Below are 18626 nucleotides of genomic sequence, written 5' to 3' on the forward strand. Positions count from 1 at the left end.
AAAGAAAACATATCACCAGAGAAAAATTTTATTATAAATTGAACTGTAAAGCAAGATGATGAAGTTGAACTAATAAAAGGATTTCAACTGGCAGGACTGAAGATGATTTCATGGAAAAGCATTCCAGGTTCTGGGAACATACTAAACAAAAGACACAAAAATGAATATATAGACAAACAGACATACTGAATTTTGGAATTGTACCAGACAGTATATAAAGCGGATAAGGTAGGAAATAAGGATAGAGAAGTGAGGTTGGATCATGTGGGGCACTGAGTAGCATGCTAAATAAACCTTATTCTGTAAGCAATGGGAAACCACTTTAATTCTTCAGAAAGGTAGTGCCAGATGCAGACTAACATCATAGTTACGAAAATGCAATGCTACCCAGAGCAACTTACAGTGTTGAAGGAACTGGGTTCAAACAATGGATCTATCATAAACGAGGCATGAGACCTTGAGTAAAACTTCTTAATCTCTCTGAATCTCACTGGTAAAATGGGAATAAACTATTTATTCCTTAGGATTATTCTAAGGATTAAATGAGACACTGTATGTTACACACCAAACACAGAGCCTGACATATCATAATCACCCAAAAATATGAGCTGCTGATATTTCTATTTGTATTCACCAAATTTGGCCAAGAGGGAGGCTTCTGTTTGACCCCAGCTCATTTTTTTGTAGCACTAGGTAAAACTGTGCCTCTGCCACATTCTTTAGTTCTACTTCTCTCTCCACTCTGTCTAAAAGAACTCATTAGGATTGTAATCAAATCCCTGCAGCATCTCTTCACTTTGAATAGTACCCATGTCTCTATTTTTCCCAACAGTACAAGGTTTTGTTTGAATTGCATCTGACTTGTGTTTCACTCTAGAAATAAGGCAAAACAGTCCCTTCTCTTCTAAATGGCATATACTTGTTATGAAATAACCCTGCTTTGCTAAGTCAGTTGGATTACAGCCAAAACAAAAAAGAGAGAGCCCAAACTTAGAAACTAAAAAAAAAAAAAAAATTGTATTACAAGTAATTACATGTAATTGTAATTTGTAACGTAAATGTATTATAAAATGTAAATGTATTTACATGTATTACATGTAAAAGGCACAGGATTTTCAACACTTCCTTTGATATTTGTCTGTGAAAAATGAGTGAGAACAATTAGAGTGGAATGCAGAAGAAAGATCGTAATTTTCCATAAAAGCTTCAAGCTGCCATTTTTCTGGAAGGTGGTTAGGGTGTGGAAAGAGATGCTCACTAGAAAATAGGGCCTAAGGAACAAAGCTGATTACCTCATAGAATTCAGCCATAAAGGAATATAACTCATTTACTCTGCTTACATAACAAAGCACAGAAACCAGAGCAGAATAAGCAAACCAGTAGCCAAAGGGGTTAGAGAAAGGTTATGGTATAAATCCAGGCTCTCCTAATAAGCCAACCCTGAGGCTAACAGCCAAACCAAAGCTTGAAGAAGATGTTCCAGCTTTTTCATGTTTGAAAAGTTAATTTCCCCAAAGTAGATCAAGAGCAGAAGACTGAGGTCCTGAAGATATTCAGCTAAAGAAACTGGTCTTAAACCAGAAGAGACTCTTAAATCCCACAAATAAACTGAGGGTTGTTGGGTTGGGAGAGGATGGTTGGGTTATGGACATTGGGGAAGGTATGTGCTATGGTGAGTGCTGTGAAGTGTAAACCTGGCAATTCACAGACCTGTACCCCTGGGGCTAATAATACATTATTATTAATGTAATATAATGTAATATAAAAAAAATACATTTTTTTTAAATTTTAAAAAAAGAACTAAAATATTGACTTTTGGAAACATGAAAGGTTTTGTTTCTATAAGGTCTATTAACACTTTGCAATGTGTTTAATTTCTTGTATCTTCAATTAAAATTTATTCCATTTGGAAAAAAAAAAGAAACTGGTCTTAAAGTCAGGGAATCAAACCTATGTCCTCATTTTCTTCTTCCTTCTAAATATGAAGTAAAGTATCTTCCTCTCTATCCCCTTAAAATTTACTTCTACTCGAGATATTATTAATTACTTTTCTTCAAAATTGCTCAAATGTGAGATGAAGAGAGAAAAGCTAATAGAAAGGTAAATAGGGATAGAAGGGAGGTAAAAAATCAATAGACTAGAAATAATTTTTTTCTCTTCTCTCTGCCCAGTGATAATGAAATGCCCTTCTCCACAACCCTCCAGTGGTATCAATGGAGCCCATGTATGGAGCTTGGTCATCTAGTCTCACCTAACAGTAATGATGCACTGCTTCCCCCTCAACTGCAGCTGACAGTGGAGTACAGGTGGGGAGCCTGGACTTCTGCCTCTTCCTGGCAATATCAAGGCACCTCTTCCCCTGCAGCATCAGTGAAGGCTGAGTAGGGAGCCCACTGGACTTCACCCACCATCTAGCAGTAAAGTATCAGTGGAAGCCTACTAAAGCAGAGGATTTAAGTAAGACTTAAGCGTCTTATAATATATAAAATGTTCAGGATACAACTGAAAATCACTCATCATACTAAGAACCAGGGAAGTCATGACTTGATGGAGAAAAGAAAATCTACAGATAACACGGAAATGAAAGAGATGTTGAATTATATGTTATAGAATTATATAAGGATTTTAAAGCAGCCACCACAAAAATGCTTCAACAAGCAATTACTAACACACTGAAAACAGAGAAAGCTTCACATTTCTCCAAAGAAGATACAGAGATAGACAACAGACACATGAAAATATGTTCAGCCTCATAATCTTCAGAGAAATGCAAATCAAAACCCCAATAAGGTATCACCTCACAGCAGTCAGAATCATAAAAGACAAGAAATAGTAAGTGTTGGTGAGGATGTGGAGAAAAAGGAACCTTCAGGCACCGTTGCTGGGAATGTAAATTGGTGTAGCCACTATGGAAAACAGTATGAAGGTTCCTCAAAAAATTAAAAATAGAATACATACAACCCAGTAATTCCACTACTGGGTATTTTCACAAAGAAAATCAAACACTAATGCAAAAAGATATATGCATCCTTATGTTCATATTATACAGCATTATTATTCACATATATTCAGCATTATTTATAATAGTCAAGATACAGAAGCAACTCAAGTATCCATCAGTAGATGAATGGATAAAAAAGATCTGGTGTGCACACACACACCTGCACGCACACATATGAAAATACTACTCAACTAAAAAAAGAAGTTTTGCTGTTCACAACATGGATGGGCCTAGAGGGTATTATGCTAAGTTAAATAAGTCAGAAAAGACAAATACCATATGATTTCACTTATATATGGAATCTGAAAAACAAAGAACAAATCAACAAAAAAAAAGAAGTGGACTCATAAATAAGCGAACAAACGTGATTGCTAGAGGAGAGGGGGGTTGGAGGATGGGGAAAATAGGTGAGAGGATTAAGAGGGACAAACTTTCAGTTATAAAATAAATAAATCACAGGAATGAAAAGTTCACCATAGGAAATATACTAAATAATATTGTAATTACTTTGTATGGTGACAGATGGTAACTACACTTATCATGGTGAGCACTGCATAATGCATACAATTGTTGAATCACTATGTTGTACAGATGAAACTTATGTTACTATTATTCAATTTAAAAAAATAGAGAAAACCTCAGTGAAGAAATAGAAGATATAAAGAAATGGATGGAAATTTTAGAACTGAAAGTGATGAAGAATCAAGAATCAGTGAATTTGAAGACAGAACAACAGAAATTATTGAATCTGCTTAAAGAGAAAAATAATCATTAAACTGGATTTCACTAAAATTAAAAAGACCTTATTGAGAAGAATGAAAAGATAAACTGCAAACTGGGAGAAAATATTTATAAGCCATCTATCTTACAGAGAACTTATACCTAGAACATATAAAGAACCCTCAAAACTCAATAGCAAAAAATTAACAACCCAAATAAAAAAACATAAAACACATGAACAAACATTTCATCAAAAAGGACATATGGATGCCAAATAAGCAATTAAAAAATGTTCAACATTATTAGCCATTATGCCAATTAAACCACAATGAGATTGCATGACACACCTATTAAAAAATTAAAATATAGTTACAATATCAAATGCTCACAAGGATATAGCATTCGATATTGAAACTGGATCACTCATATATTGCTGGCAGGAATATAAAATGGTACAGTCATTCTGGAATATAATTTTATAGTTTCTTGACAACCTAAACAGATACTTACCATACAACCTAGCATTTGTACTCCTGGACAACTATCTCAGAGAAATGTAAATTTATTGTCTACATAAAAACCTATACACAAATGTTTATAGCAGCTTTATTAATAATAACAAAATCAGAACTAACACTCATGGGTGAATGGTTAAAGTAGTACATTACACTATGACACACTGTTCATCAATAAAAAAGAATGAACTACTGATATATGAACAATGTCAATGGACCTCAAGGGCATTATGATATGTGAATAAAGGTAATTTCAAAAGGTTACAAATTGTAGGATTCCACTTAAAACACTGTAAGTTAACTAACTGGAATTCAAATAAAAACTCAAAAAATATTCTCAAAGATGGCACAATGATAGAGATGGAGAACAAATTAGTGGTAGTCAGAGTAAGGGACACTAGCATGGGGAATAAGATTATGATGTAAATTAGTACCACAAGGGATATTATTTGTGGAAATGGAGCACTTGTGTATCTTGGTTGTCGTGATGATTACATGTATTTACACATATGAAAAAGTATACACACACACACACACACACACACACACATACTTGAGTGAAGGTAAAATTGATGAAATCTGAAGAAGGTCTTTGAATTGCACCCATGTCATTTCCTGATTTGGGTATACTATAGTAATGTAAGATGTTAGCATTGGTGGAAACTACATGAAAGGTACACAGGAGTTCCCTGTATTATTTTTGCAACTTCTTATAAAACTATAATTATTTTATAATAAAAAATTAAAAAAAAAAAAGAAACCTAAAAGAAAAGGGTCAAAATGCAGGGATGATCATACCTGAGCTGATGCAGCTCATGCTGCCAGGAGAGATTTTCCTGCCTTAGCTCTTCTTGCATTATCTGAAAATTTTTTGTCTTATCTTGATACTCCTGAAGTCGAGCCTTCAGTGGACGTAATTCAGTGATTTCTTGGTTAATCTGTAAGTACTGTTGCTGCAGATTCTTCAATTCCTTCAGCTTTAACCAAAGGGAAAGTAAAAGGGTGATTTAGCACATCTCATTTACCAAGCTCTAAGTCATCAACAGCTCCCTACAAGTCAGTCAGACACCACAACATACTGTCAGCACCTAACAAGTTCATTAACATATATTTGCAACACAAATCTCTAAAACGGTGAACTAAAGAGAGCCACCATCAAGGCTACAGGGTCTGACCATTCCTGCAACTTGTACCCCAGGCCCCTCCCCCCAAGGTCTTAGGTTGACTCTAGATCTAAAGCTCAGACATAGGACAGACTTAAAGGACCTACAGTTTCTTTGTAGGTGTTAACTCCCCAGAACAAGAAATGTAAAGACAACTTGACTTTCTATTTAGCTCTGTGCCCTATTTAGGCTCTTAAACTTTCTTATATGGGTATCAACCTTAATTTAGCTTAGCTGATGTTGACTATAAAAAGAAGGTAGCAATGCCCAGGCTCAGTGGTTTAAGAGCACTTACTTAGGCTTTGGGGTCCAACATGCTGCCCACATAGGTTGTATGACCTGGTACATATTCCTTACACCCCTAAGCCTTAATTTCCCATACCTATAAAATTTCCCTCATCTTAATTTCCCTTACCTCCCTTATGGTACTTAGATTATGAGAACTAAATGAGAAAATTAATGGAGATGGTGGTGATGGTAATGATGATGATGATGATACAATGATGATGGACTTGCCTTTAATCAACAAAACTGCCTATCTACATTCCAGGTGCATCTTCAAATTCTTTATCCCCAGCACTCACTAAAAGCTTGGTAGTAAGAAATAATGTTAGGACATCTGGATTAAAAGGGGGCCTTGAACACGCGTCTCTTTCACCCACTCTTGGAAACATCATTAAAGCTACAATAAAGGCATCATTTTATAAGCATAAAACACAAGAACAGGAAGAACAAGAGAGGAGTCAGCAGCAACAAAATTAATTTTGGAAGCTGAAAAGCAGATGCATTAAGTAGTAACTGACTTAACAGATCTGGGAAAGCCAAATCTTAAGCTGGCAGTAAGGAAAGCCAAGAACCAACAGAACTTACTCTGTAGAATCTTCAAAAGGCTCAGGAATTAACAGCACCAGGTACCTCTGGAGAAGATGGTGATGGGGGTAGGGAGAAGGTGGTAGCTGAAATAAGGAGGATTAGATGAAAGCTGCTTAAAAACAACTGCATCCCTAAATACTCTCCTCAGTTGCACATCTTTTGTTAACTCTAACAGACAACTAGAGTTTTATTCTTTGGAGAAGGCAAAAGTCGTCTCTGGACCATTAGATACCAGGCACAACTGAAGGTAAAGGTACTACTCTAAAACAACGGTGATCAAGTAAATATATGCCTCCTAAATTCTTGAACCCTTCCCCTACTCAACATGGACAGTGCTGGCACCCAGGCCTTTACCATCCATGCATGAAATGATAAGTCTTCTCTAGAAAATCTAACCAGCCTAAGAGGAACTAAAGATACCAAGACTGGGACTACCCAGAGAAAGCTCAGCAACATCACCCTGCAATCACCAACCTCACAGTTGGTAAGCCCCATTCACAAGATTTTTAGACCTTACCCTTAAACATGAAGAGTAAATCAAGGGTTAACGCTCACCAGAGAATGGCTATCACTAAGGCTAGGAAGAAAAGAACTAGAACAAAAGTAATTCAAAAGAGCTTAGCAGGGGAAAGAATATAATATACCTGAAGACTTAAGAGAGACTATTAGAAATCAGAAACACTGTAGCAGAAAAAAATATTAAAGAAAATTTCATTATAAGAAAACATCAAAGAACAAAATTGCCACCACTATTTTTGGAGAGATAAGAAAAAGAAAAAAAGAAATCCTTAGAAATTAAGAACATGATAGCAAAAATGAAAACCTCAATATGGGGCTCTAAAGATAAAGGTGAGAAAATCTTCCCAGAGTATAGCCAAAAGACTAGGAATTTAACAAAATCATACAATCAAACCAGAAGGTCCTAAATCTAAATAACTGGCTTTTCAAGGGGAAGAAAAAAAAAAGACAACAGAGAAAAAGGATGGGGGAAAATTGGTAAAACATAATTGAAAAGAATCTCCCAAAATTGATGAATATGACTTCTTAGATTCAAAGGACTAGACACAATGATGAATGAAAATAGACCCACATCAAAGTACATTGTCATAAAATTTCAGAATACACAGGACTAAAAACTTCTGTACATTTCCAGAAAAAGATGAGAGAAAAGGAGACAGAGAGAGAAAAAGAGATAAAGAAACAGATCAGATTTAAAGATTAGGGAACAAAACAGCTTTAGACTCCTGCACCACAATGTAAACTAAAAGGTAACAGACCTGTCTTCACAATTTTGAAGGGGAATTATTTTCAGCCTAGAATTCTATACCTAGCCAAACTATCAATCAACTATGGGAGATGAAAAGACATTTTCAGTAAATTTACCTCCCCTGTATCTTTTCTTAGGGAGCTACTAAATGATTTCTTTCAACAAAATGACACAAAACCAAGATGAGGAAGACGTGGAATAGAAGAAACAGGAGATCTAACAGAGGACAGATGTGAAGGGAGCTATCCTAGGATGAAAACAGTAACCTGGTTCATATAAGAGTAAGAAAGCGACTCCAAATTTTCTTCATAAATACAAAATTGATAGGAATAAACATCTTAACAGGACATGTGAATAAATGGCAATAAACCTGGAGTTAAATTACATTGATGAATACAAAGAAAACGAAATAACAACAAAAACAGTTATTAACTCTAAGGGGGGAAAAGATGCTGAGGAAAATAAAAATAACATGTCTCAGCTCTCATTTGTAGTCCTAAAAATGTAAACATTGATATAAACATAAATATTACACTAACCAAAATTTAAATTACATCAGAATGGGGAAGAGACTGTATACTGAGTATGTGCATATGCACTGTGGAAGGGGAGAAAAGAGAACTAAACCCCATTAGCATAAAAGAAAATCAATAGCTAATGCAAAGAATGAAAACCCAAGATCCATTATAAGTATGATATGTAGACACTGAGAAAACACCAAAACAATAAGAGAGTTCAAAGTAAACTGCCTTGGGAGAAAGAGAAAGAGTTGGAGTACAGGTGTTGTTTGTTTTTCTCATCAAACATGCAGAATTCAGTGACATGCTGAATTTAGTGACATATATATAACTTTATTCTTTAAACAATAGACTTTTTATGCACTAAATGTATTCTTTATTCCCTCCTCTAATCCAGATACTCTAAATGTTAATCTTAAAATAGACCAGATCACCAGAAAGCTGTGTGTCTGGGACTGCATTTTAACCATTTGTATAAGTACGTTTAGGAAATTATACAAAGTTCTTTTGCTATGCAGTTACAGCAAGGAAGAGCTAAACTAAACCCTATAAAACACTTATATTTACTGTAGAGAAGTAAAGGATGTTTTACAACTTCATACAGTCCTCTCTATGGAAGCACAGAAGGAATTTCTTGCAGGCCTCAATACTTAATAACTATTCTTACATTAAACAAACAGCTTTTTTTCTTCCTTTTCCCTAAAATATGGACACTGCAATTCATGTATAAGGCTCTTTAATTCCTCATTTCTGATGGCTGCCAGAAAACTGGGAAAAGAACTGATGACCTATCTTTCTAAAAAGATACTGTGATATCTCCTAGGGACACTAAATTTATTCCTGGTTTAACCTTTTTCTCTATCCTCATTTTCTCTTCCTTCTCAGTTACTTGTATTATATTATCTTGAAATCAACTTCAAGATACACTACTTCAAGTCATTTTCAGAATGAAATGAGTTTACAGGACTTCTAAGAAAGATGGCAGAGTCAGAGGATCCTAAACTCACCTCATCTGATGAATACAACTAGATAAACCCACACCAATGTAAACAGCCCAGAAAATGACCCAAAGACTGGCAGAACAGACTCTCCACAGCTAAACATAGAGGAGAGACCACATAAAAAAAATTGTAGGAAAGGTGGAAGGTAACCACAATTGGTAACCAAGTTGATCCATGAGACTTCCATGGGAGGGAGGGGCACTACAAACACAGAGAAGGAACAGGAGCAGACTCAACACCAGGCATCCTAGTCACAAGGACCAGCATTGGGAAGACAAACTCCCATAACATTTGGCTTTGAGAACCAGAGGGGATTAATACCTGGAGTTTTTGCAATCAGTTGGGCTTACCACCTGGAACTTTAAAAATGAGCAGCTTGGCTCTGGGGGAGATGGAGGGCAAGAGGAAACTGAGTCCCTGCCAATAAATAGCAAAAAAAACCAGCCTCGCTGAGATACAGCATAAAAGCAGCATTTTGGAAGATGCCTGAGGTATACATGAAGGAGATTTATTTATTAATCTAAGAGTGTGTGCTGGAGGGTCAGGGATCTTTGGGAGACTTCTCCAAGAACAAAAGAGCTGGCGAACACCATTTCCCTCCTACCCCTCAGCCTACATATACAGACACCAGCACAGCACAAACACGTTCTACCTGGATTGCTAACAGCATACCCCACCCTTGGGCTCTTCTGTAGACTCACCCCTCCAACCTGGCCTCAGCAGGAATATATCCAAAGTGGTGCCACAGGTGTGACATTGTGCAAGCAGCCCCAACAGGGGCCAGTGCCACTCCAAAGTGACTCCTGTACAAGGGAGGGGGGAAGATAACCATGCATACGAGTTTGACTGAAGTCTTAGCAGTGGTTTGGGAGCAGATATCTTGTCTGACTGTAGGCCCCAGCCACCAGCAACAGGGGATAACACAGGGAGAGTACCTTGTAGTTCACTGCAACCGCGACTCTGGCAAACACCTGGTCTGACCCAACGCAAGCCCAAGGCAGCCCCAGAGTGGCCCATTAACAACACAGGGACCAAACTCTGCCTAAAACAAGCAAAGAGAGCCACTGCAGATGACTACACTGAAAGCAAACACAGCTCAGCCACAATAGGCGGGTGCATACAACACACACGAGACGTCTTGGAAGTGTCAGGTGCTGGTGAACAACGGACACTGCAGAGCACCACAGGGCATTTTCTTTATAAGGCTGCTACTTGCAATAGCTGACCTGATGTTGCTTACTTTCCTAACATACAGACATAAAACTAAAAAATACACTAGAGAGAATAAATAGTAGAACAGAGAAAAGAGAAGTATAGATCAGTGACCTGGAGGACAGAGTAATGGAAAACAATCAAGCTGAACATGAGAAAGAAATAAGATTAATAAAGAATGAGAATACATTAATGGAACTCAGCGACATCTTCAAAAGTAACAACATTTGCATTATATAGATCCCAGACAAACAGAGAGTAAAGGGGGCAGAAAATTTACTTGAAGAAATAATAGCTGAAAGTTTCCCTAATCTGGGGAAAGATACATAAATCCAGATCCAGGAGGCAAAGAGAGTCCCCAACAGAATCAACCCAGGGAGGTCCACACCAGGACACAGAGTAATTAAAATGGCAAAAAAGTAATGATAAAGAATTTTAAAAGCAGCAAGAGAAAAGAACACAGTACATACAAGGGAAAAGCCCATAAAGCTATCAGCTGATTTTTCAACAGAAACTTTGCAGGCCATAAGAGAGTGGCATGATATTCAAAGTGCTGAAAGAAAAAAAAACCGTGCAACCAAAAACACTCTATTCAGCAAGGCTGTCATTCAGAATAGGAGAGATAAGTTTCCCAGACAAACAAAAGTTAAAGAAATACATAACCATTAAACCAGCCTTATAAGAAATATTAAAGGGGATTCTTCAAGTGGAAAGGAAAGACCATAAACAGGAATAAGAAAAATAGGAAGCACAAAAGCAGTAAAATTAAGTATAGCTATAAAAAACCAGTCAAAGTTTTCACAAAATAAAACTTTGTAAAGTATAACACTACACCTAAAACATGCAGGGGAGAGGAGTAAATCTTGGTACTTTAAGAATGGGTTCCAACTTAAGCAACAATGAGGGCGCCCAGGTGGCTCAGTTGGTTAAGCGTCTGTCTTCAGCTCAGGTCATGATCCCAGAGTCCTAGAATCGAACTCCACGTGGGGCTCACTGCTCCATGGGGCGCCTACTTCTCCCTCTCCCTCTGCCTGCTGCTCCTCCCTACTTGTCTCTCTCTCTCTGTCAAATAAATAAAATCTTTAAAGCATTTTTTTTTAAGATTTTATTTATTTATTTGACAGAGATCACAAGTTGGCAGAGAAGCAGGCAGAGAGAGATAGGAGGAAGCAGACTCTCCGCTGAGCAGAGAGCCCGATGCGGGGCTCGATCCCAGGACCCTGGGATCATGACCAGAGCCGAAGGCAGAGGCTTTAACCCACTGAGCCACCCAGGCGCCCCATCAAATAAATAAAATCTTAAAAAAAAAAAAAAAACTTAAGCAACAATCAACTTAATACAGACTGTTATATGCATAAGATATTAAATATAAACCTAATGGTAACCACAAATCAAGAAACTGGTAATAGATACACAAAAAAATAAAGAAAAGGAATCCAAGTACATCATTAAAGAAAGCCAGCAACCCATGAGAAAAGAGAGCACGAGAAGAAATGAACGGAGAAGATTTACAAACAACTATAAAACAAGTAACGAAACAGCAATACGTACATACCTATCAATAATTACTTTGAATGTAAATGAACTAAATCCTCCAATCAAAAAACAGGGTGACATAATGGATAAAAAAGCAAGACCATCTAGATGCTGTCTGCAAGACACTCATTTCAAACCTAAAGACATCTGCAGATTGAAAATGAGGGGGATACAGAAACATTTATCATGCAAATGGATTTCAAGAGAAATCCAGGGTAGCAATACTTACAGTGAACAAAATAGACTTTAAAAATACAGTACCAAGAAACAAAAAAGAACATTACATAATCATAAAGAGAACAATCCAACAGTATGTAACAATTGTAAATATTTTATGAACACAACATGGAAGCACCCAAATAGATAAAGCAGCTCACAACAAACATACAAGTAATTGATAGTAATACAATAATAGCAGGAGACTAACACCCCACTGAAATCAATGGATAGATCATCCAAACAGAAAATCAACAAGGAAAAAGGAAAATCAGCAAGTGTGGCTTTGAATGACATACTGGGCCAGATGTACCTAACAGGTATATTCAGAATATTCCAGCCTAAAACAGTGGAATACACATTCTTTTCAAGTACACATGGAACATTCTCCAGAAGGGATCACATGTTAGGCCACAAAACCAGTCTCAACGAATTCAAAATGACAGAAGTCATATCATACACCTTTTCTGACAATGCTATAAAACTAGAAATCAGCCCCAAGGGAAAAAAAAAAAAACACAAATACACAGAGATTATATAACATGTTACTAATGAATTGGTCAACTAAGAAATCAAAGAGAAAATCAAACAATATATCGAAACAAGTGAAAATGAAAACACAACAAAGCAGTTCTAAGAGGGAAGTTTATAGGGCCTACCTCAAGGAGCAAGAAAAGGAGCCAAAGGAGCTAGAAAAAGAAGAATAAACAAAACCCAAAACAAGGAGGAGGGAAATAGTAAATTAGAACAGAAATAAACAAAATGGAAACTAAAAATACAGAAGGACAGATCAATGAAAGCAGGAGCCAGTTCCTGGAAAAGATGAACAGAAATGATAAAATGTTGGCTAGACTCATCAAAAAAGAGAAAAAGGGAGAGGGGGGTACTCCAAATCAGAAATGAAAGAGGAGAAATAAGTGACACAACAGGGGAATACAAAGATTTTAAGAGAGTATTATGAAAAATTATATGTCTACAAATTGGACAACCTAGAAGAAATGGATAAATTCGCAGAAACATGTAACCTACCAAAACTGAAGCAGGAAGACATAGAAAATTTGAACACACTGATAACCAGCAAAGAAACTGAATCGGTAATCAACAAACTCCTAAAAAACAAGACATCTTCACAAGTGAATTCTACCAAACATTTGAGAAAAAGTTAATCCTGTTCATCTCAAACTATTCCAAAAAGTAGAAGTAGAAGGAAAGCTCCCAAAGTCATTGGTTAGCATTACCCTATTCCATAATCTGATAAAAACTCCGCTAAAGAAAAGAGAATTACAGTCAACAAGTCTTGATGAACATAAAATGCAAAAATCCTCAACAAAATATTGCCAAACTAAATCCAACAATACATTTAAAAAATCATTCACCGTGATCCAGTAGGATTTACTCCTGGGATGCAGGGTGGTTCAATTTTCACAAATGAATCAACATGATACACCACTTTAATAAAAGAAATTATAAGAACCTTATGATCTTTTCAATAAATGAAGAAGTATTTGACAAAGTACAGCAGCCATTCATGATAAAAGCCCTCAACAAAGCAGGTTTAGAAGGAATATACCTCAACATAATAAAGGCCTTATATGAAAACCCACAGCTAACAACATACTCAGTGGGAAAAACTGAGAGCTTTTCCCCTGAGGTCAGGAACCATGCAAGGATTTTCCCTCTCACCACTTTTATTTAACATGGTACTGGAAGTCCTAGCCACAGCATCAGATAAGAAAAAGAAAAGGCATCCAAACTGGTAAGAAAGAAAACTCAGTATTTTGAAAACCGTAAAGACGCCACCAAGAACTGATAAATGAATTCACTAAGTTCACAGGATACAAAAACCTATAGACAGAAATCTGTTGCATGTCTATATACTTAATGAACCAACAGAAAGAGATATTAATAAAACAATCCCATTTACAACTACAACCAAAAATGGTAAAATCCTAAGAATAAAATTAACCAAAGAGGTGAAAAACCTGTACTCTGAAATCTATAAAATCTATAAAACACTGGTGACAGAAAAAAACAAAATGGAAAGGTACTACATGCTCATAGATTGGGAGAGCAAATATTATTAAAATGTCAACTTTATAATCAAATACAATCCCTATCAAAATGCCAATAACATTTTTCACAAAACTAAAAAAAAAAAAAAAAAAAAATCCTAAAATTTGTGTGCAACCACTAAAGACCCCAAACAGCCAAAGCAATCTTGAAAAAGAACAAAATTGGAGGTAACACTATCCCAGAGTTCAAGCTATACTACAAAGCTGTAATAATCAAAACAATATGGCACTGACATAAAAACATATAGCTCACTGGAATAGAACAGAGAGCCCAGAAACAAACCCATGATTATAGGTCAATTAATATAAGACAAATGAGGCAAGAACATGCAGTGGGAAAAACGTTTCTTCAACAAATAGGAATGGAATGGGAAACTGGACAGCTACATGCAAAAGAATGAAACTGGACGACTTTCCTTACACCATATGCAAAAATAAATCCTAAATGGATTTAAGACCTAATTGTGAGGGCGCCTGGGGGCCTCAGTGGGTTAAAGCCTCTGCCTTCAGCTCAGGTCATGATCCCAGGGTCCTGGGATTGAACCCCACATCGGGCTCTCTGCTCAGCGGGGAGCCTGCTTCCTCCTCTCTCTCTGCCTGCCTCTCTGTCTACTTGTGATCTCTGTTTGTCAAATAAATAAATAAAAAAATCTTAAAAAAAAAAAAAAAGACCTAATTGTGAGACCTGAAACCATAAAAATCCTAGAAGACAACACAGGCAGTAATTTCTTTGACACTGGCCCTGGCAACATTTTTCTAGATATGTCTCCCAAGTCAAGGGAGACAAAAGCAAAAATAAACCATTGGGACTACATCAAAATAAAAAGCTTCTGCATACCAAAAGAAAAAATCAACAAAAAAAGACAACCTACTGAATGGGAGAACATATTTGTAATTGATATATACACTAAAGGATTAGTATCTAAAATACACAAAAAACTTATAAAACTCAACACCAAAAAAAAAATCCAATTTAAAAATCGGCAGAAGACATGAACAGACCTTTTTTTTCCAAAAAAGACATACAGATGGCCAACAGACACATGAAAAAATACCCAACATTACTAATCATTGGAAAAACGCAAATCAAAACCACAATGAGGTATCACCTCACACCTGTCAGAATGGCTAAAATAAAAAACAAGAGAAACAACAAGTGTTGGCAAAGGCATGGAGGAAAAGGAACACTTGTGCACTGTTCATGAGAATGCAACTAGATGCAACTGGTGCATCCACTGTGGAAAACAGTATGGAGGGTCCTCAAAAAATTAAAAATAGAGTTACCATGTGATGCAGTAATTCTACTACTGGGTATTAAACCCCAAAATACAAAAACACTAATTAGAAAAGATATATGCTTATAGCAGCATTATTTACAATAGCTAAACTACAGAAGCAACCCAAATGTCCATCGACAGATGAATGGATAAAGATGTGGTGCATATATACATAATGGAATATTACCCATCCATAAAAAAGAATGAAATCTCACTATTTGCAACAACTTGTATGGATCTAGAGTGTATGATACTAAGTGGAATAAGTCAGTCATAGAAAGACAAATACCATATAATTTTCTTCATAGGTGGAACTTAAGAAACAAAACAAATGATCAAAGAAAAAAAGAGGCAAAAAAACAGACTCTTTATAAATATAGAATACAAAGTGATGGTTACCAGAGGGGAGGTGGCTGGGGAATGGGGTAAAAACAGGTGAAGGAGACTGAGAGTACACTTACCTGATGAGCACTGAATAATGTACAGAATTCCTGAATCACTATATTGTATACCTGAAACTGTCACACTGTACATTAATTATACTGGAATTTGAAAGCAAATTTTAAAAAAGAACAAAATGTGTATAGATAAATGCAGTTCTGGAGATTTGCTTTCTACCCTTTAGATAGAAATTGCCTAAGTATCTATTTGATTATGGGAAAGTCCTAAGGAAGTTCAAACAGATAGGAAAACTACAGAATGTTTTCAGAGTTGTTTGTGACACTGTAGTAGAATCCCCAGGGCTAATTCTCTGCACCTGGGACCCTCAGACTTGGAGAAACTTCCCCCTGAATAACTAAATGAAGAAGAGAATCAAAGTAAACTAAATCCTTTTCAGATCTCAATCATTTCTGGGGCGGTTCTGATGGAAAGGAAGTGTAGTGTAGGCAGAAGTGATAAACTGCTGGCCTAAGCTGCATATTCAAACTGACAGTGGTTGACATAAGAAAGCTCCTGTATTTATCATACATGCAGCCAGTAATTGAGAGACTATAAACTTCAATGCCCATGACACAGACTCAGAACAAGTTATGTGGAAAAGAGTTGATGGCCAGTTAACATTACATTCCAAAAGTATGCAGAAGGGCCTCAGCAGACTGTAGTGGACCTCATATGTAGTATCACCAAGTCAGAGTGACAGGCCTTCATGTGATTTATAACCCTGCCTTGGCTTTCATTTACGGCAGATGTAAGAGCCAATGTTTCCAGAACTCCCCCATATGACAGTTTTACAAAATGGAAAACAAACAAACAAAAAAAAAAACAACCCCACAGTGTTTTCAGTAACAACAACAAAAATAGAGAATGGTCACCAATTGTTGATTATCTACCACATAATTAATTCCTCCTATGTTAAAATCATAGGAAATACAAGCAAGTGTAAGACATGACACTTACACACACAGACATATAGACATATACACATCAAGACAATATGGGACAAATCAAAGTACTAGAGAAGTACAGAAGGTAACAGATAATTAAGTGGTCTGGGAATGTAACCAGAAAGTTTGAGCTCCAGGGTGATGTTTTATAGTGGGAAATATCTTCCCAAAAAAGGAAAACAGAGAGGACATTTTGGTTCAGAGGATGGTAATGTGGAAGTACTAGGTAGGACTACTGCATAATAAGTAGATCAGTTTGGCTGCAATGAAGGGTATGAGTAGGGGAGCAGTAAGAAGGAAGGCTGGAAAGAAGGACCTAACCAAATTATAGGGTCTCAAATGCCAGACTAAGAGGTTTGAATCCCAAGCCTATTCTAGAGATAATACAACTTTTAAAGGTTTTTGAGCAGTACAGTAATAAGAAAGCAGAGCTTCAGATTTATTCAGTAATGGTATATAAAGATATACTGGAAAATGACAAATTGGAAGAGGCAGTACCACAACAGTTAAACGTACAGTGTTAAAAACTCATCCTAAATGATGATGGAAAGGAAAAGAGATATTTGAGGCCCATTGTGAATAAAGTGACAGACCTTGATGATAAATGAAATAAAGTCATAGCCAGCTATGAGCCTTACAGAACAGAGGAACATTACTATGGGTTATAGAAATATATAAGTAAAAATACGCTGACTTGGCTTGTAAATATCCAGCAGACAAAAATGTGGAATGGGGACTGAGAAATAGAAAAGGCTGAGAGATAGCAAGGGTTGAGAGATAATAAGTTTTGTCCCCCGTGTTTAGAACAGATAAGAAGAGTAAATCAATTGACTAAATGAAACCTTGTCAATTCAAAATCTAACCTAATAGCTTCTAGGAAAAAGATTAAGACTTTGAAGATAATTGAGCCCTAGATAGCTATAAAATACTACATCTTTGAAGTACATACTGTTCTGATGAAAACCTTTTACATTTTCATTCTGAAAGCAACAAAAAAAAAAGCGTTAGCTCCCAGGACAAAGTCAGCTGAACTGAAACTATTTTTAAGACATAAATAAATACATATACATTATATTGCTGTCAAAACCACAGCTGAAAAGAGGGGTTTTATTCAGATTACAAAAGTGAAAAAGGTATCTGTAAATACTGGATATCAAATGTAATATGAATGAACACATTGCCTACAATGAAAAAGAAAATTAGAACAAGAATTTGTAGTTGGGGCGATGATCTTTTTATTTAGGCTGTTCTTAAAAACTAGAATTTTCATATTCTGGACATGGGTCACTTTTTAACGGAAAATCCAGCCTTTTGAAGCTCAATTTATTTCCTATTTTCCTAAGTTCATGGCCTTAAAAGAGTTAAGAACTGTCATGAAAGTGAAGATAGTAACCTCACAAACTTGGCTTGGCTTATAGTAATTACAGTTTTGCTTCTGAATCTTGATGCCCCGGAGGTTCTTAGAAAAAAAGACCTGAACTAAACTACTGGATCCTTCTAAAAGCAAAATTTTAGCAGGAAAGATCCTCCTTATCTTTCTCTCAGATTGAAAAAAAGTTGGGTACTGAACTTCTTTAAATTGACTCTTTATATATTTAACTTTTTTGTGACAAATTAGGTTGAGTTATACATGAGATAAGCTGAGTCCTCTCTATAATTTTACCAGATGACCTAAGGCTAAACTCTCACTGTAAGAAGGCCCTGAATGACCCCTACACCTTATTTCAATTAAACTGTGACACATTCTGGAAACAGTGACATGTGTGTACAAAATACATAAAACAACCTCCATGTCTTTTAGTCCTTTTATGCGGGGAGTTTTGTGCAAAGAAAATCTGTAATTGTTTTTAAATGGTACTGAAAGAATTAA

General features: G+C 36.2%; 1 protein-coding gene across 1 annotated transcript in view; it reads right to left on the reverse strand.

Moving 5' to 3' along the window:
- Positions 1–18626, reverse strand: part of LOC111154986 (golgin B1) — a 107761-nt gene that overhangs the window by 10519 nt on the left and 78616 nt on the right. Inside the window, exon 15 of the mRNA XM_022514957.1 lies at positions 5035–5213. Within this exon, the coding sequence (XP_022370665.1) occupies positions 5035–5213 (179 nt within the window). The remainder of the gene's footprint in view (positions 1–5034; positions 5214–18626) is intronic.

Source organism: Enhydra lutris, unplaced genomic scaffold (assembly GCF_002288905.1).
Source record: "Enhydra lutris kenyoni isolate GAN:26980312 unplaced genomic scaffold, ASM228890v2 scaffoldscaffold39, whole genome shotgun sequence".
Taxonomy (NCBI): domain Eukaryota; kingdom Metazoa; phylum Chordata; class Mammalia; order Carnivora; family Mustelidae; genus Enhydra; species Enhydra lutris.